The sequence below is a fragment of the Camellia sinensis genome, chromosome 4 (assembly GCF_055761805.1).
Source record: "Camellia sinensis isolate YWXY chromosome 4, ASM5576180v1, whole genome shotgun sequence".
NCBI classification, from domain to species: domain Eukaryota; kingdom Viridiplantae; phylum Streptophyta; class Magnoliopsida; order Ericales; family Theaceae; genus Camellia; species Camellia sinensis.
In genome coordinates, this window is record NC_138964.1 from 114,154,617 (window position 1) to 114,174,238 (window position 19,622).

At 31.5% G+C, this 19,622-nt stretch overlaps 2 protein-coding genes across 11 annotated transcripts in view; both read right to left on the reverse strand.

Annotated features, from left to right (window-relative positions):
* Nucleotides 1-2,311: 2,311 nt before the first annotated feature.
* On the reverse strand, nucleotides 2,312-7,846 carry LOC114308400 (D-glycerate 3-kinase, chloroplastic). 2 transcript variants are annotated; one of them, XM_082866008.1, is made up of 12 exons: nucleotides 6,981-7,846; nucleotides 4,901-5,286; nucleotides 4,671-4,750; nucleotides 4,506-4,557; nucleotides 4,380-4,421; nucleotides 4,203-4,281; nucleotides 4,064-4,095; nucleotides 3,907-3,975; nucleotides 3,174-3,248; nucleotides 2,940-3,056; nucleotides 2,800-2,850; nucleotides 2,312-2,710 (listed from the first exon to the last, which is right to left on the reverse strand). In XM_082866008.1, the coding sequence occupies exons 1-12, from the start codon at nucleotides 7,201-7,203 to the stop codon at nucleotides 2,567-2,569; spliced, it is 1,350 nt and encodes a 449-aa protein (XP_082722134.1). In that variant the 5' UTR covers nucleotides 7,204-7,846; the 3' UTR covers nucleotides 2,312-2,566. The 2 variants fall into 2 exon arrangements, with proteins under 2 accessions (XP_082722134.1, XP_028109788.2); XM_028253987.2 differs by having other exon boundaries at nucleotides 4,901-5,289; nucleotides 6,981-7,360.
* Nucleotides 7,847-17,697: 9,851 nt separating this feature from the next.
* The window catches only part of LOC114308370 (cyclin-A2-4), a 35,084-nt gene continuing 33,159 nt past the window's right edge, over nucleotides 17,698-19,622 (reverse strand). For all 9 annotated transcript variants that reach the window (XM_082866016.1, XM_082866009.1, XM_082866013.1 and 6 more), the window contains exons 11-12: nucleotides 18,611-18,745; nucleotides 17,698-18,063 (exon numbers count right to left, since the gene is read on the reverse strand). In XM_082866016.1, coding sequence (XP_082722142.1) covers nucleotides 18,010-18,063; nucleotides 18,611-18,745 — 189 coding nt within the window. In that variant the 3' untranslated portion in view covers nucleotides 17,698-18,009. The remainder of the gene's footprint in view (nucleotides 18,064-18,610; nucleotides 18,746-19,622) is intronic.

A 19,622-nucleotide genomic window follows, 5' to 3' on the forward strand; every position in this document is an offset into this window, starting at 1 on the left:
AATTAATTTTGGATGATTTATATTTTTTTTTTTCAAAAATGTTTGAGAGCTCTAGGGGGTGGATCTCATCCATTGATGTGATGTTTTGATTTTTTTTTTCCCTTGACATATCATTAGAACTCAATTAGAGTTTCAAAATTAGAAAGATATATCATTGTTCTCTTTTTTTATAATTGAATAGATAAATGTGAGAGAAAATTTGATTAATTAATATGTATATATATAATATGAAAGGAGAGAGGAGAGAGGACAGAGGAGAAATAAAATGTGATTGATTGATTTATTAATAAAAATATATATAAGAGAGAGAGAGAGAAAAAAAGAGAGAGAGAGAGAGAAATAATTTTGAAAAGAGTTTTAAAATTGATAAATCAAATAAATTTTTTAATTTTTTGATCCAAATATTAATTTAAAAATTAAACCAAACGGTACCAATAATTCTTTGCAACACGTTTACAATATTGAAGACAAATTAGTGCGTTTGGTTTCAGTTTTTTTAATTTAATTTTCTAAAAATTGAGTTTTTATTTAGTTTTCGTATTTTTTTTGTTTTTAGTGAATATTTTTAAAATTTTAAGTAATTTTTTTACTTTTTTAGATGCACCTTACTTAAATATTTTTAAATAATAAAATATTTATGAAAGAATATTTTTAAAAATTAATAAATTGATAAAAATACGAAAAATATACTGAATTTTTTTTCTTTTTTTTATATAGTGTAGTTCTTTAAAGATTTTTTTCATAAAATATTATACCTTTTAAGTGTATTTATATTAAGCTTATTTAAAAATTAAAGATTATATTTAAAATCTTAAAAAAATTTATTTAAAATACTAAAATATGAAAAATAAAAAAATAAAATTTTTTAAAAATTATTTTCTGAAAATCAAAACCAACAAAATGAATGTTTCTCCTACCTAGCGGCTGGTTTGTCGAAGAAAACCCATTGGAAACAAACCAAGTAACATACACCAAAATGTCAATTGAACCGTATGACTCCCAAAAGATCAAAATAAACTAATAATTATTTTTTTCCATGGACAGAAAACACCAAGGATCCTCTAGAGTGAAATTTTCCTAAAGTTTCCTAGAGTGCTATATTGTGTGGTTGAGATTTACTGACAAGTCACATCAGAAAAATTGATGTGACTTGCCAGTAAATCTAAACCATACACTGTAGCACTTTAGGAAACTTTAGGGAAAAATCACTCTAGAGGATCCTTGCTCGACAGAAAAACCCAACATCACTTGCAACAGGGCAGTCTCTTACCAGACAAACACGATACTTGTCTAAAAGGTAAATTATAAATACACCCCCAAATTTGCTTAAAATACAAATTATCGTATTTGGTTTAAAAAATTATGGTAACATTTGGTAGAATTTTTTAAATATAATTTAAGAATATAAATTGTATTTTGAGTTTGTGAGTTTTGAAATAATGATTTGAGTGTAGAAAATTTATTTGGTAAAAGAGTTTTGAAAAGAGTTTTGAATTGAGTGAAAAAATTTTGATGTGACATATGATATCTGATACAAAAAATTACAACTCATAACCAAACACACAACTCAAAAATTTATTAAACGCTCATAAAAAAATTTTAAAAATTCCAAAAATATTGTTTTATTAAAAAAAAAAAACAAAAACAAGTGCCAAAAAAAAAAAAAATTGGCACTTGGTCAACCGGCCTGACGTCCAGGAGAACGACCGATAGGCAAAATTTCAAAATTTAAAAGCCCACTTGAAACGAGTTTTCAAAAGGAGGGGTGGAATTAATTTTTCAAAACTCAAACCAAACATCATACTAAAATGTAAGGGTAGAACTATGATTCCAAAACCGTTCCAAGCATAGTCTATAAATACTTCATTGTTAGTATTTTTTATTTAATAGAATTAACTAAAAAAATAAAATTCATAATTGCTCTCTTATACAATAATAAAATTACCTAAATTATTAATTGAAACATATTTCTAACCTCATTAAAAACTGTTAATTGACTTGATGATTTATTAATAGAAGGGGCGATTTGTTATGAAATTAAAAATCTCAGTAGGTGAAATGTAATTTTCAAAACTACAAGAGATGATTCATATTTTAATTAAATCTCATGAGGTGTATTTGTAATTTATCATTGTCTAAAAGGAATTTTTTTTTTTTTTTTTTTTTTTTTTTTTTTTTTTTTACCCTCATAATTCTCATTATCAATTACAATGCACTTACAACCACAACCTGAAAACAAAGAGGAGACTGTCTTGGGGACTTAAGAAAATAATATGGAAATCAAATTGCAAAAGAACCATAAAACAAATACTTTAGAAGGCAAATCAAATTTATTGTTGTAATTGCTATTGTGTATTAGATTAGGAAAAAAGAAGGGAGTGTATATGCATTTCATTAAACAATTAGTATAATGTAATCATCATTTCATCTGCATTGTGTTTCAATCAGATGTAAATTTGACTACTTTTCCCAAAAGATAAATAATGCTCTTTCCGAATGTATATGCCCATTCCAATGACATTCTATAAGAATCAAAAATGGCTTCCCTGCAAACAGTACTCATCACCTAGTTACCAAGGATAGTATTCCTTCCTTCATCGATTTCAACCACAAAGAGACGTTCTGGATCTGACCCGTTTGGTCCCTCAGAGTATAGTGTAGGGAGATAAGCCTTGTATGCAGGCAAATACCGAGAAACAAAGTCCATAACCTGAAATAACCCCATTATCAAACCTTCAAATTCAAAGTTTCTTTGAATCATTGAAATATGACGTTCAATAAGAGTTAAAATAGTCCCACCTCCTCATCAGACATCCCGGGCTTTCCATCTGCCCTCATGGCGATCTCTGCCTGCAAATTCCCCACGACTAGTTACACACAAGTATTGCACGGGATAATAATTTTTTGATCTGCAAAAGCATGTTAACACAATGGCCAACCTGCAATCGCCACTGGTAGACACAACTAGGGTCTTTAATCTTGATAACTATCCATGCTTTTATGAACTTGTCCCAAGCGTCATAATAAGCTTCTAGGTTTTTGTTCACTATCTCCAGCTGTAAAAATAAGCTTCAAGTTGAGTTAAAATGGCCCCCTTCAGAGTAACATAAGAGACAATCTGTAACAAACAGAAACTAGATGTGCCTCTAGATATAGATTTTGAGAACTCAGACCTGTGGATCGACAGCTTTGACAGCTTCAACTGGAAGAGGTCTAAAGCCCAGCATCCAACCCTCAAACAGAACAACCTAAATGACAGCCAAAAGAATAATAATGGTGAGGACACCAGAATTTAGAGCTTTTCCCGCAGAAAGAGTAGGCTAGGAATGTAACCTGAACCCACAAGCCAACCACACCGACCCAACAATCAAATGTTAATTGGACCCCTAGGCCAATTGGTCCATGTCCAATATATAAAAAATAATAATCAATATTTTATGTTAATTCATTAAAATGATAATATATTTATTGAGTTGCTGCGGATGGAAGATGATGTGTGAGGCATAATTTTCAACACATTCAAATTTTAACACCTAGGGTCTGCTTGAATGGATGTGGAATAGAAAAGCATGGATTTGACATTAATAATTCAAGGAGAACAACTCAAATTTAGATTTAATAGTTTACCTATGAATTTCAAGATTGAATTAAATAGTTTTATAATTTGAAATAATTATATAAAAGTAGTTATTTGAAATCTCATGCTAAGAATTCTCTTCTAGCCACAAGGATCCTACTAAAATACATCTCTTCTATCTGAACTTATCTTCTTCTATAACTTTTCTGTTCACCAACAATAGCTAACTTTCCAATATTGTTAACCTCAAATCCCTTGATCTAAAATCCACATCCATCCAAACAGACCCCTATTGCTATTGCATGCTATAAGTTGAAGATCCTCCTTACCGTTAGAGGCCCTTCAACTTCTGGCCATGTTGAAGGATCAGCTCTGTCACCCCTTCCACTGTTTGCAGACTGCATAACAGAGCAATTATGATAAGCACCTTAAACTGAAAGGACGAAAGTTGAAAACAAGCATGTGCAGTGATGCTGGGAGCTTTACTTTATCATATCGGGGTAGCTTCATCTTCATACCTGACAAGTACAGACAAATAATTCATTTCCCACTACACATGGTAACCTATCAAAAAACAAAATAAGAACACAATGCAAAGAAAAACAAATGAAGGAAAACCACCAACCTTCTTTAGTCAGTTTGCTTAAAGCAGTCAGTGTTTCAACAGACAATGAAAGATCATGGCTTCCCGCATTTCCACGAAACTGCAGGTGAGCAAATAATCTCCATTACCCAGTTATTAATGAGGGCTACCTAATCTCTCGAGTTAAGAGATTTTAGAATGAAAAGTGTTAATTGCTACCTCTAGAAGTCCATTTTTTGGATTGTTTTCTCTTAGCTTAGCCTATAATCAAAGTGAAATTACTTCAGAAAATGCAAAAACAAAGAAGGGAAGCAAGGGCCAGAGATTCCATTGAATACGTTTTACCTGATCCGCTGCAGTCAAGTAGAAATCATCAATGGATATAGTAGCAGACTTCCTGAGATTTAACACGAATCAATAGTAACAAATTTCTTTATTTTGTTATTATTTCATTCGTACTATTGACAAGATTGCATCTACACAGAAAATATGATCATTTCTGCAATCTACCTCCCAGTGATTTGGAAAAGATAATCTAGAGCAAAGACAAGTGTAGTCTTTCCACAACCTTGCGGAGCACTAAAACCAATCTGCATCACAAAAAGATGCCAGAATAGCAGTTCACACATTTTCCTATCTTTTATAACTTTCTCTAGCTTTCCAACAAAAATAAATAAAAATAGAATTGAATAGCTACGCATGTCTGGGGGAAAAATAAAATCCAAACATCTTATTTATACCACTAAAGGAGTGACGTCTTCTCCATCTTTAAATGTGGAACTGTGAAGAGAAATCTGTTGTTCGCACCATAAGAAGACTGGTATATAGTAGTGATAAAGCCTAGCTTTCTGAGGTATTGTCAAGTAGAGTTCATTGAGTTGAAACAATCTGCAAAGATGCAATCCATACTCTAACCACTTGTTAATGGACTCAGCCACCATCTCCATGGTCAGACCCAACTTGTTTAAAAGGGGACCGGAACATATAAATTCAAAAAGGTCCTCTACAGATGAAACTGCGGCAGGTTTGGTGGGAAACACGGAATGCAATGGGCATTGCCTCCTTCCATTGTCGGCAATAGTGTCAGGGCATTTGGAGTTGTCTTGTATCCATGAACATCCAAGGCCTGCTAGAATAATTTGGAAGTACATTTAAATAAATTTTACTTCATTAGCATTTGATAAAAGAACTCTACAGCTAGAATGTGTCTATGAAAGAATAGGTACAAACAAAATCAATATCAGTTTTCTCTAAATGAAAAACTTCAAAAAAATTCCAACATAATAGGCAAAATGAAATGGCCACCCTGTCTCTAACTTGGTTAGTGTTATTTACATATTTACATATTCTGTGGCACACATTTGTCACAAAATGCATTCTATAAGTATGTCAAATATACATTTTATTACAACACTTAAACTCTACATTATGTATCTCTACATTATGTATCATGGTTTGATACAAATATTTATAAATATTTCAAACACACATTAATGTGTACCAATTGGGCCTTTTTTTTTTTTTTTTGATTCCTTAATTACCACTTACAATTGCATGAATGTGACTGGTTGAATTCCACTAATAATACCCATGTTGGATTTGATTGCCAAGAGGATAGAATCTGTCCTGTTCCATTCTTTCTCTTTATTTATTTATTTATTTTCTCTTGAATCGTAGATAAAAGAAACAGCTTTGAAAAAGTAATTGCCAAGTGACATTAAAATTATATGCCTAAAAATGCTGCAAATTCCACAAATACTTTGTAAAAAAAGAGGCATGATCCCATACAATGATAATATAAAAGCAATTATGAAAAGCTCAATTCAATGAATCGCTGCAACCACTACTGAAAATCCCTTAAAACTAAGGTGGTAATTTATACATGAATTATATTTTCTTGCTAAGACATTATTTACACATGTTAAGAACGAATGCACAAAATTACCCACCCAAAAAAAGAGAAAGGAAAAAAAAAATCACAGTTTGCAGATTTCAACATTTTTCATCTCTCCTTTTAACCACCTTTTTTCTTTTCTTTTTTTTTTTTAAGTACAAAACAGCTTAAAACAAAAAAAAAAAATTAAGTTGAGTTGTGGAAAATTGCCCTCATTGCCTTGTGCTGAAGCAACTTAAGAACATAAATTTACAGGAAATTTGTACTGTACTAATCGCTAAACATGTTACAGTCCTTCATTTGGTTACCAAGAAAGTTGAGGAAAATAAAATTTTAGAAAATATATAAATTTACTCTCTTTCCATTATGAAAAATGGAAAGTATTTCCTCAGAAGCACCAAATAACTGTGTAAAGCTCAGCTAAGAAAACTGTTAAATCTTTTGCCTACAGTTTTCTCTCCGGCCAAACAGAGCAAGAAATTCAAATACCCAAAAGAAACATCTAAATCTTAGATTTGATTGATAATTTTAACCCCTCTCTCTGAAATGAAAACTAATTACCCAAATTTTACGGGTAGGTTAATAGGTAGGTCCTGCAAAAATTAATGACATTTTTTATTAAAAATGTCACTCAATTAAACGATTTAAATTATCGAGATGAGTCCAGAATAGGGCTGAAAATGGTCCAACAGTATCCTCCAGTCCAACAATGGACTGAAGTTATTGGACTGAAGAGGAGCCAACTCCTAAAAAAAATCATGGGTAAAGAAATTAACAGAAAATTATAATGTGATAATTCAGTTACAAGAATAACAGAATATATTTTGTGAAATGGTAAATTTGCACATGAATGAGAGTGGAATTAAATATATTTTGAGGCAGTGAGAGAGAGAGAGAGAGAGAGAGAGAGAGGGGATAAATTTTACCTGATTTTGGGGATTGGGGAAGCATTGGAGAAGTGAAGTTTGATTTGGTTGTTGGTAGTAGAAGTGCTTTAGAGAGAGAAAGTGGAGTTGAAACAATTGAGATACGATCGAAGTAGCAGCTGAATATATTATTATATTTACAACTGTAGAGAGAGATTGAAGTTGTCTTCGTCAACCATGGCGTCGTAGGCTGCGATAAAATATTCAAAACCGCCATCGTCATCTCTTTCTCCCTCCCTCCCTCCCTCTCTCTCTCTCTCTCTCTCTCTCTGTGTTGTGTATGTCTATGTATATATATATATATATATATATTTGTGTGTGTGTGAGTGAGTGAGAGACAGAGAAAGAGAGAGAAAAGCTACACGACAGTTAAACCGATCAGCTTTGGGTTGCTCCAAGGCCATAGAAGAACCATAGCTAACAAAAGTACGAAAATACCCTTTGTCTTGTTCCTCAAAAATTTTGGTTATCTTTGGACACGGTCAGCTACTGCCTAATGGCCAGGTTTGGTTAGGAGATTATGGAGTGGTATTGGAGTAGTAAAGAGCTGGATCTTAGATCATTTTTAATGGTTAAGTAAAATAATTATTAAATTTGAATTTGGTAAAAAAAAATAACTTTTTTTGCTCTAACATTTTCATTAAACTGATATCAAAATGAGAATCGCTCAAAAATTTCACCAAACTGAGAAGCTAAGCCGATTTCATCAAAACACTGTGCGTTTACGTTGGAGGTAAGTCTTACTGGACAACCAGCCGAACGTCCCACCGATTGTCCCACTGGTCGCCCCACAAGACGTCCCATCGGTCGTCCCTTGCATACAAAAAATGCCAAGCTCCTATGCAGTGCTTCAGTGTTTGGTTGGCCTGCGAATTGCTTCACAATTAGGTTGTTTTTGTAGTACTAACAATTTAATTCAAGATTGATATAGATTTAATTTTCTATCAAAATGCAACATGGAAAAGTTCTGTATCGATTCGAAGTTATATATATACAGATTGATATTTTTTTATAGAGGATTCATTTGTATATATATATATATACAAATTGATATTTTTTCATCTACCTCAATATAAAGGATTCATTTGTATATATATATATATACAGATTACAAAAACGATTGATATTTTTTCATCTACCTCAATATAGAGGATTCATTTGTGTATATATATATATTGTTTAAGGCAAAAACTTTTTGAAAATTTACATTCACAGGTCGACCCACAGGTCATCCTCTGAATCCATTTCCATCATATTCTCTTCTTGACTAACAATTAAATTATGTAAAGATATATAATTCGTACATATGCGCATTCTGAAGAATTCTCACTGTGGATATTCTGAAGAATTCTTGTTTGAATTGAGGAAACAGAAATGAAGGGAAATAAAATCAAAACAGAAATTGAGGGGGTGGAAAAATCAGTGGCGTAACGGTCGACCGGCCGGTCATCCCACCGGACGTCCCCAGGCATTTGATACAAGCAACAATGTCCACCGTTTGAACAACTCGTATCAAATTGAAGAAAGAGTTTTTTTTTCATCAGATTTGATTAAAAAAAAAATAGTTCACCATTGGAGATGCTCTTATTATAACTTGTTTGGTGACTTCTTTGTGGAGAGGGATTGCTACTCTAAACGGCTTGCTAATCTCCCTTAATAAGGGGATTAGTTTTGGTGAATTTTGGATGAAATTAAGAAAATAGTGAGAAGATTGAATCTATTTTATATAAAAAAAAAAAAAAAAAAAAATTTCCAAGGGCACCAACTTGTTTTAATACATGTTTTAGTTTTTTTTTTAATATAGAAATAATTTATTTATTTATTTTATATAAAAATAATTTAACAATCCCATCATTAATCATTTCCCACACTATCATCAAAATAAATACACACTTTTACTTAGTCCACTCACTAACAATTCATACATTAACAATTTCTTTACTAACAATCACATCTAACTTTTAATCTACCAAAACGTGGAGTGTATTGATAGCGAGAGGATAGGACACAATTTTGTGTTAAATCATGAAAAATAATAATAATCAGTGTGTTTGGTTTGAGTTTTTTGGATTAAGTTTTTTAAAAATTGAGTTTTTTGATTTTCGTGTTTTTTTGTTTTTCGTGAATATTTTTAAAATTTTAAACATTTTTTTTACTTTTTTAGATTCATCTTATTTAGATGTATCAAAAAAGTAAAAAATTTGTAAAAAAATATTTTAAAAAATTAATAAATACATAAAAGTATAAAAAATATACTGAATTCTCGTATTTTTTTTATATTTTTGGTATTTAGTGAATTTTTAAAAGGTTTTTTTCACAAATTTTTTACTTTTAGGTATATTTATGTTAGGTATGTCTAAAAAATAAAAAAAATTACTTAAAATATTAAAAAAATTCAATAAAAACAAAAAAAATACGAAAAATAAAAAAATAAAATTTTTTGAAAAATGTTTTTTTGAAAGCACGAACCAAGCAAAGTGAATGGCGTTTAGTGATGGGTAGAGTGTTTTGTCAAGTGATGTATACCTAATATTTTTTCAATTGATAAGTGTTGTCTACCTAATAATTTTTCAATTGATGGACAGGAATGGTTCCAAAATTTTCCAAGCATGAGAAACAACTGACATAGCTATTAGAGGCTATAGAGAACCAAAATTTTATTATCGGTGGGACCATAGTTTGAATATTCGAACAATTTAGTTAAATCCTCCTGGGTCGAAAATGTTGGTATGTAAAGGATAATTCAAAATATTTTTTTTAAACCTTCTGAATAAGAAGTGTGTGTTTCATGAAGGTTAGATTTTTTTTTCCCTAGACAATTTTATCCAAAATATGTATCTTAGGAATTTGAATCAAATCTATTAGTAATTGACATTGAAATTTTATTCAATGATCATTGTTGGTCATTATTTAATGATCAAATCTGAACCATAAGAAATAAATTTACCTTTCAAAATATTATTTCAAATTGGCTGACTATCACTGAAAGTATAAAAATGAATTAGTGTGTTTGGTTTGAGTTTTCTGGATTAAGTTTTTTGAAAATTAAATTTTTTGATTTTCATATTCTTTTGTTTTTAGTGAATATTTTTTAAATTTTAAACATTTTTTTTACTTTTTTAGATGCACCTTAGTTAGATGTATCTAAAAAGTAAAAAATTTGTGAAAAAATATTTTAAAAAATTAATAAATACATAGAAATATAAAAAATGTACTGAATTCTTGTATTTTTTTTTATATTTTTAGTATTTAGTGAATTTTTAAAAAAAAAAATTTACAATTTTTTTACTTTTAGGTGTATTTATGTTAGGTGTGTCTAAAAAGTAAAAAAATTGCTTAAAATATTTAAAAAATTCAGTAAAAACAAAAAAAAACACAAAAGAAAATAGAATTTTCTGAAAAGTGTTTTCTGAAAAATGAAAACAAGCAAGCTGAATGTTATTATTTGGATCAAATTCGAAGTTTAAGGTATCCGCTATTCAGTTGGTGATTTCATCCACCATTTACAGCAAATTGGGAATATCTAGCTTGTTCCTAGGAAATTTTTTTATGATTTAGTAGCTGAATTTGTTTCTCTTGGTATGCTCCGGTGTTTTATTTTTTCCTCTTTTAGTTGGTGATTTGAATGGTTGTTTGTTGATTGTTATTGATTATTGTTAATTTGTTTGTGAACTTGTAATAAAAGAACTCGTAAAACTTCCTTCAATTCATATTTTGTTTTTTTATTACTGATACTCTGTCAAGAAGATACTAAAATGTTACTCTGATGGTCAGTAACATTTTACTGTGAATTAGAGTAAAATGTTATTATAAATCAAAGTAACATTTCACTATTAAATAAAGTAAAATGTTACTTTTACGTCAATTTCGAAATTAATCTTTTTTTTTCTTTAAAAATTTTATAATCAACTTGAATCTTATTTGATAAATTTTGATAAAATGATTTTTAAAATACTAATTTTATTAAAAATTAACATTTAAATAAAAAATTATATCGTTTTAAAATTTAAAACATTAAACTATTCAATAAAAATATTTTGATAATAATAGTGTGAGCTAAATTTTTTTTTAAAAAAAAGCTTTTAAAAAATTCTACTTATATCATCAATTTTAGTACTCATGCCCTCAAAAAGCTTTTAAAAAATTCTACTTTTAAAAAAGCTTTTAATAATAGTGTTTGTTTCAGTTTTTCAGAGCCAACTTATGACTTTTAGCTTTGAAAAAGTTATTTTTGACTGTTTGGTTAAACTTATTTCAAACAGCTTCTGATTCTAACAGTTTATTTTAACTCAAAAAAGCTAATTCTGAGAAGCTGCTCACCCCTTGCTTCTGATTATCAGCTTCTGCTGTGGACATGTTACTTTATGGTTATACTCTTAAATTTTTTTATTTTTATTTTTTTAAAAATAGAAAAAGACTCAAATAGACTATAGATTATTATTATTATTTTTTATGAGAAATGTAGACAAACAAAAAATAAAAATTAATTGAAAAAGCTATTTCACAGCTTGTTTAACAAACACTACTCAGCAACTTAAATCTATAATCCAACAACTATACCAAACAGATTAACAACTTCTGATTAAAGTCATAATCTATAATCTGTTAAGCTATAATCTATAAGCTGTTTTAACAGCTACACCAAACGGGACCTTTGTTACCCTCATTCCTAACCTTCCTCCTTCTCATTACATCCAAAATCTAAAAACTCCAACCCCTAACCCTAATTCTCCCCCACTATCACCTCCGACCACCATCAATTCAAATGGAGGAGCTACGCAATTAACAAAACTGTTTTGACTTTGAAGATTTCATGTGATAATTTTCCAAGAAAAATGCAACTTCCTCTAATTATCCTTATTATATTGCTCCAGCGATTGTCAGATAGCGATGACAATGGTGCTTGGCGATCAAACACACACCTTACCCTTCACGTGTGATATCTTAGCTGCTCAGCCTCCTTGATAGTCAACATCTCCCATTTAAAACATTTTTAAAAAATATATTTTATACATTCCAAAATCAAAATGAAATCACAAAGCCAGAGACCATAAACAGAGACTAGAAATAGAAAAAAGAAGGAGAAGAAGATGGATTGGATCAATTGCATCCATATGTTACTGTTATTTCATAGCCAAACATATCCCAAGAGGCAACCCATCGTGCATAGCCCTACCCCCACCTTTGCCATCGCAACTCAGTCTCTCGCTTTCTTCCATTTGCCAGCAAAGAACGAAGAGAGCGAGAGAAAAAGGAAACCAGATCTGTTAACAAATCTGAAAGAAGAAGAAGAAAGAGAAAGAGGAAGGCAGCGAAGACAGAGAAAAGGAGTGAGGCGGAGAGAGATTGGGTAGACAGGTTGGGTGGTGGAGTGGTGGCGCCGGTGGGGGGTCGATGGAAGTGGTGGTGATGGGGGAGAATTAGGGTTAGGGTTTTTTAAGTTTTGAATGTAAAGAGAAAGAAAAATTGTAGAAATGAGAGTAATAAAGGAATTACAAAAATTATAAAAATATAAAATAAAAAAATTAAATTTTGGAGGTGTAAGGAGTTAAATTGGTAGTGTATGTAGAATTTTTAAATTTTTTTTTTTTATTTGCTCTTAATACATTAAAATTTTATTATAAGAATAAAAGCTTCAGACTACACTTGTGCACACATATGTATATAATATTAGATAATATTATGGTAATGCGTTTCATAGGTAAGTTATGTCATTTGTGAATTTGATTATTACAAATGAAATAACTCAGTTTAGGGCACTCGATTCATAAATCAAAATTTAAATTTTGTTTGGCGAAAGATCCAAGTAGGGGTGGTCATTCATCGGGCCGAGTTTAGGCCAGGACAACACTACCTAATAAGAAATTTTGTATATGCCCAAACCTGCTTGGCCTGAACATCGAGCCTATATAATCATCCCAAACCCAACCTTACTATAAATTATAATTTTCAAGCACGTCCATCAGGTCATATACATAAGTTATTAAAAAAAAATTTATAGTATAATTTCAAACTTCTTTCTCTATTTTATTATCATCTCGTGAACGGCTAGAATTACCATCAACCATAGTTTCCAATAAGTTTACTACATTATCAACAAATAAATTATTAACATAAAATAAAAAACAAATTAAAAAATCATACAATTAAAAGAGTATATATATTTTTAATATATTATATAAATTTATTTATTTATTAAATTAAATATGTAGCAAGTCGGGACTGTGCCAAAAGTACAATTTGCAAACCAACCCATTTATTAATCAGGCTGAAAATATCAACTCAACCCAATCCTATGGGCTAAAATTATGTTCCCAAGCCCTAAAAAAATAGGATTGTGCTAGACTAGGTGGGCTAATGAGCCGATGTCCACGCCTAGGTCTAAACGCTTAAATACTTTGGCCATAAAGACAAGTTTAGATAAAATGACCAAAATAACCATGTGTATATAAATATTGTATATTCGGTTATGAGTATAAAAATGGCCTGCAGCTCGAGGTGGGCCTGGCCCAAACTCAAGCCCAGCCCGGGACCCTAGGCCATCATTTTGAAACCTTGCCTGGCCCCATGGGCAGGTCCATCAGCTTACTCAAGGCCCACTCAAAACCCGGCTCGAGGCTCAGCCTGTTGGAGACCCAGTGTCATTTTGGAAAAAAATTAAAATTTTGGTAAAAAAAATAGAAAAAAAAATGTTCAAGCCTGACTCGAGGCCTAGCCCGCCCAAGGCTTGAACACCCCCTGGGCCTGGACCTAATTTTCTAGCTCGTGGGCCGAGTCGGCCCAGCCCAAATTTTAGCAAGAACCCACGAGGCCTGTGGGCCGTGCCAGGCCAAATTTACACCCCTATATACAGTTAGTATATTTCACAAATCAAACCAAACTCCCATCTCTCTCTCTCTCTTCCCGTCGATCTCTCATCTTTTCCGCCGCTACCTCGCCATCGCTTGTTAGTCTCTCATATTCTCTGTCACCGCCCATTGGTCTCTCTCATCTTTTCTGTCGTCGTCTCATCATCATCATTATCAGAAGTCACATCGTTCATTGCTCAGATCTACCATCACTTAGATCTGTGACTTAGTTGTCTCTCTCCTTTTATCTCCGATTTGAAATATGTACGCTATCGCTTCTCTCAAAATCAGTGCAAATCTACTTCTACATCTACATTGACGAAGATCTGTACGATGAAATCCCTAAAAACAATCTCTCTCTTCTATGGCGAAGGAGACATAGGTTATGGCAGTGGAGTTTTGGGCGGCGATGGATAGTATTGAACTCATGTCGACGTTGTAATGCTCTATTTTCTTCACAACCTTTCTCTGTTTTCGATGTTGCCTCCAATGGCTAGCCCCAAAATCAGTACAGATCTCCATATATATCGATGAAGATCTGTACAGTGCAGATCTGTACAGTGCAGATCTACATCTAGCCAACAACAATGTGTTTTTAGGCGACAAAGATGAATTCAGAGCTGCTACTTTTACTTAAGCTTCAAATTCATCATCATCATCTTGATCATCGTTGTCATCTCTTTTTTGTGCAGGTTGTTTGGTTGCAAGGAAACTGATGAGAAAATCATTAGAATTTTTTTAATCTTTTTGTGTGATTTCGATTTGGTTTCAGTTTCAAACAAGTTATTGACTCCTGGTTTTTTTTTTTTTTGTTTTGTTTATTTTCCTACTTTTTCTGAGCAACCAAATGCCCAAAACAAAGTATTTGATCGATCTTAAGAAAGTCGCAATGATTTTCAATTGAGCCCACTTTTTAAACTCAGTGATGTGTCTAAAAGATTATTGGTTTATTGATTTGCAGGTTATTGAACTCTCTTCTTCCTCAATTGGACATTCTCTGGAATTTTTCTTTCATAATTAAATACAACTCTGTGAATTAATTTCCTCTTGGATCTTTTATGGATTTCGCTAGTAATCTCTTTTGTGTTGATTTTTTTTTTTTTTTTGGGGTCCAATCTTGCTCTCTCAGTGATATACATATAGATATGGATATATAAATGTATGTATCTTATTTGCACAGATAAAAGAAAGATATAGATATGTATGTTTGTATGAATGTATGTAATAGGCACAGATAAGAAATAGACAGATAGAAAAAATTGGCTTGGTATTTCAATAGATCACTTTTTGAATTTCAATAGATAGCTTTGTATTTTAACAGAAACAAAATTTGGTTGAACAGATAGTTTTGTATTTGAATAGATAGTTTGGTTGAACAAATAATTTTCACTCTCATCTCTCTTATTTGCACAAACAAAAAAATTAAAACATATATATTAAAATAATTTCAACAAATAGAAAAAAAAAATTAACATATATTAAAATTTGAACAGGTAAGAGGAAAAAATTGAACAGATAGTCAAAAATTTAAAACAAATAGATGTAAATTTAAATAGATAGTCAAAAAATTAAATAAATAGTCAAAAAAGTCAACAAATAAATTAAAGGGTAAAATTAAAAACAAAATATCCTGTAAAACAAATAAAAGGATTTCTTACCAAACTATTTCACAAATTGTGAATTTTTCACCAACAAAAAATATTCACTGGACTTAATAGTTTATACCCTCCTTAGGTTGGCCTTTTCAACAATTTTCTCCTCAATCTATGGGAATTAAAAAATAAAAAAAATAAAAAAATAAAATAAAATTGTGTTATAACTAAGCATTACATGAGATATAATCAAACAATTTTTAAATCATAACCAAAATAATGTCATAACTAACAACACAATAGGTCATAACCAAATACATAACTATCGTAACTAAAAATGCATATAGTATATACCAAAGAATTTCTCCACAGTATGATATGTAAGTTATATCTATACTATTATTAAAAGTGAGCCCGTCACTTGGTTTTCTCCATCCAAAAGAAATAAAAAAACAAAAAATAGTAGTTAAAAGCAAGACTTGAATCTAAGATCATTTACTTAACTTATTAAAAAACACTTTCATCACTTAAACGACATACAAAATTTGTTATAAATTCAAAATTAATTATTAAAATTTATATTTTAAATGCACCCATCGAGGAGGCTCACACTCTAGTATATACACACACACACACACAAAAAAATAAATAAATAAATAATTGAACACTGTGGAAGCAACTTCTAATTGGATGAAGAAGCTATTTTAGTGCAAAATAAAAAGTGAATGTGAAATGATAGTAGAAGAATGAGATATTTTTTATACCGAGGGATCATATAAAATAATATGAAAAATTCTCCAGTGTGTAATGTACATCATATGTACCTCTACCATAAGATTAAGTTTTCACGAATTTACCTGAATTTGTGTTCAACTTACATATTTTTTTGAGATTACATAAGTTTGTGAAAATTTACATGATTATACAAATTTGTGTTCAACTTATACATTTTTATAAGATCACCTATGTAAATTTGTGAAAACTATGTAATTTTGTAATAAGATTGCATACGATTCAGAGCATTTCCCAAATAATATATATATATATATATATATATATATAAATGTTGAAACAATTTAATTCACAAAAGTATTCTTCTCCTAATTTTGTCTCTAGGTGACAAGGATACATGGATTAATAAGTTTTTCACTTTCACATATTTATTTCAAATACGTGAAAGATTCATGTGTGAAAGGACTTGAGGTTGAATTCTTTCATCCCATGTTGCTTAAAAACTTATTTCTTGGATTCAAGCAATTTTAATTTATGTTCTAAATTTATTAATTTATGTTTTTTAAAACATGAACTCAAATTAAAGTTATATATTCAATATGCGATTTCAACAAATAAATAAATAAACACTAAAATTGTAGAATGGTCCCATACTTTTTATCTAAATTTGATATCCCAATAGGTTTTTTCACCAAATTCTTACATTAGAACGATTGTACTTCTACCACGCGCTTGCTCCATTTGTTTTGACATAAAACATTTTTTGAAAATACTTTTTGCATTTTCTAATGTTTAATACAATAAAAAACGAAAATCAACAGAAATTGTTTTCCAAAATAACATAAAATAAATTAATTTGGACAAAAAATATTTTTTACTCTTAAAAGATCAAAACATTCCGAACTGAACTCTTAACAATGTTGTCACACTACTACCGCCACTCTTACCCCCACCATCACATCACTATCACCTCCATCTTTGTCTCACTACCACCACCACTAAACTTAGAAAAATATTTTCTCCGAAAAACATTTTCTAAAAAAATAGTTTTCCATGAACAAATGAAGCGTGAAAATAAAGTATCTAAAGTAAAGAAAAACAGAGTAGACAAATAGATCAAACAATACATTAAAGTGGATGCATTAGCAACAAAAGTTAATACAGTTAGGGATTGTTTGGAATGTTCTAAATAAGTGTACTTTTTGTCTTTTTAGACTAAAAAATTGAGGTTGAAAATATGAATGTTTGGGTTAACTTTTTAACTTTTTATGAAAAAATGTGTATTAAAATTTTTTATAAATTAATGTGTATGAGAAAATTAATATTGAGAGTTGTGCAGCCGTAATTGTTGACTTTTGGTGAATAGTGATAACTTTTTAATTTTTTGAGTAATTTTTTGACTTTTTAACTTTTTTGAGACTTCCCAAACTTGGCCTTAATTACATTCACCTTCTTGCTAACATACAACCTATCAATCAATTTATTCACCTTCTTGCTAACATACAACCTATCAATCAATTTTATCTATGTCAGGTGACTTGCTAGTTTGCAAACAAAGACAGATTTTAACATTTACTGGCTTTAAACATGCCTAGATCTTGGATTCAACTTACAAAAGCCAGGTTTGGAAGAACCAAACCCTAACAGAAGTTGAAAAAAAATAAAATTATGAACAGATATTTAAAAGGAAGATAAGAAACCAAGTCGAAAACGAATATAAATGGAGAAGCAAATGAGAAAGGAACAAAAAATAGATTAAGATTAGACAAGAGCTACAACCTCAAGGAAGAGCGGCCAAAATCTGGAGGAAACTCCCATCTGGTAAGGTAAAAGTGACTGTGATATGTTAGTACTCCATTAGAACAGTGTTTGGAGAAGTTCCGGGGAAGACAAAGCTGATACGGATTTGAACTGCTATCACAAAAACAACCTTGTTAGAAATATAGTATAAGACACCAAAACAAACAATGTCAATTGTTCAATTTGATATGACATAGATGGCAAAACTACTTAGATGAGTCTTCCAAGCTACTCCGTCAGGATCATGGGCTGATAAAAGAAAAGAAATTATTGCGGTTTCTCATCTAATTAAGAAAAGAAAATTTAGATGAGTAAGAAAGAAAACATGTGAAATAAGGATATGGGTGAGATTTATTTTTCTTCCTTTGTATTTTGAACGGTAATCTTGATATTATAAAAAAATATACAACCAATCAGATGATTTCTCACCATGTTTGTTAAGAAATAAAAGTGGCATAATAAGATACTTATCTTTCTCTCCATTTCTCATCCTTTCTCTTACATAATTTGTAAACCAAACATGAGTTCTATTTCTCATCATTTCTTATCATTTCCTATCAAATAACTCCATCCAAACACAAGCTGAGTGCAAGATAAGATGAAATGCTAATAAAATCGAACATGATTATCTTCTACTCCATTCTACATTATTTCTTACCTTATCTTGCCTGTACTTCGCACGTATAGCATTAAGAGGGCAACCATTGGCATTCAATTGTAAACCTTGTAATTCAAGAACCGTGGTTTTCAGATCTGACGCCTTGTAACTTGTATAGTGTTCCAGTGTTGCATTCTGCCAAGAAATCAAAAACAAAGTCAAACCTCCAGTACCAAGAATCGGAGTGTACGCAAAGAAAACAAAAGAAAGTGTTAGAATTTACCATCACCTACCACCACTACCACCTCACCTACTCCACTAAACCTAACCCACTACACCACTACCACCTCACCTACTCCACTAAACCTAACCCACTACACCACTATCACCATCCACTACACCTACATCTATATAAGGAACCATTTGTAATAGACAGAAATGAATCAACATACATCAATAAATAATACTTCAATTTTAACATGGTATCAGAGCAAGGTTGAGAACTTAGTATTTTCGCTTCACCGGCGGGCGGCAGTCTCGCCTTGGCCGCCCGCCGGACCTCTCATCACCCTCAGTATTTCACTCCAATCTAGCATCAATTTATCAAAGCTCCGAACTCACCAGAGCTTAATCTTGCTTCCACAGTCGCCTGTTGCAGCAACCCCCGGTACCGTGACAGTCGCCACGACCTGCACTATTGACCTTCAACGCGCCTTTGTTCGCTGGTTACATTTGCTCCGGACACGCCAGCACCGCGACCCGAGCTGTTGCTGGCTCGTGCCGTCGCCCATACAGCTTGCCAACTTCACCATTTTGCTCTCTCAGCGCCTTCACGGCCTACGTTCATACTCCCACCACCACTCATGGCCGGCGGAGACGGCACCGTCGCCGGAGACCCTACTCAGGCGCCTCTCCGCCTTGTTCGCGACGTGCTCCGGTTGTCTGCTGCCGGGTTTGGGGGTGCCTTCAAGAGGGACTGTACAGATCTGGCTCGGAGGGTCTCTCTTTTGGCTCATTTGCTTGAAGAAATTAGGGACTTCAAGACCGATTTGAGGCCTTTGGATGTTCCTGC

Coding starts and splice junctions, on each gene's coding strand:
- LOC114308400 (XM_028253987.2), bottom strand. CDS start 7,203: ATGACGATGGCGGTTTTGAATATTTTATCGCAGCCTACGACGCCATGG. Junction 4,751..4,900: donor AAGACGTCACTCCTTTAGTG/GTATAAATAAGA, acceptor TTTGTGATGCAG/ATTGGTTTTAGTGCTCCGCA. Junction 3,976..4,063: donor AGCTACCCCGATATGATAAA/GTAAAGCTCCCA, acceptor TCTGTTATGCAG/TCTGCAAACAGTGGAAGGGG.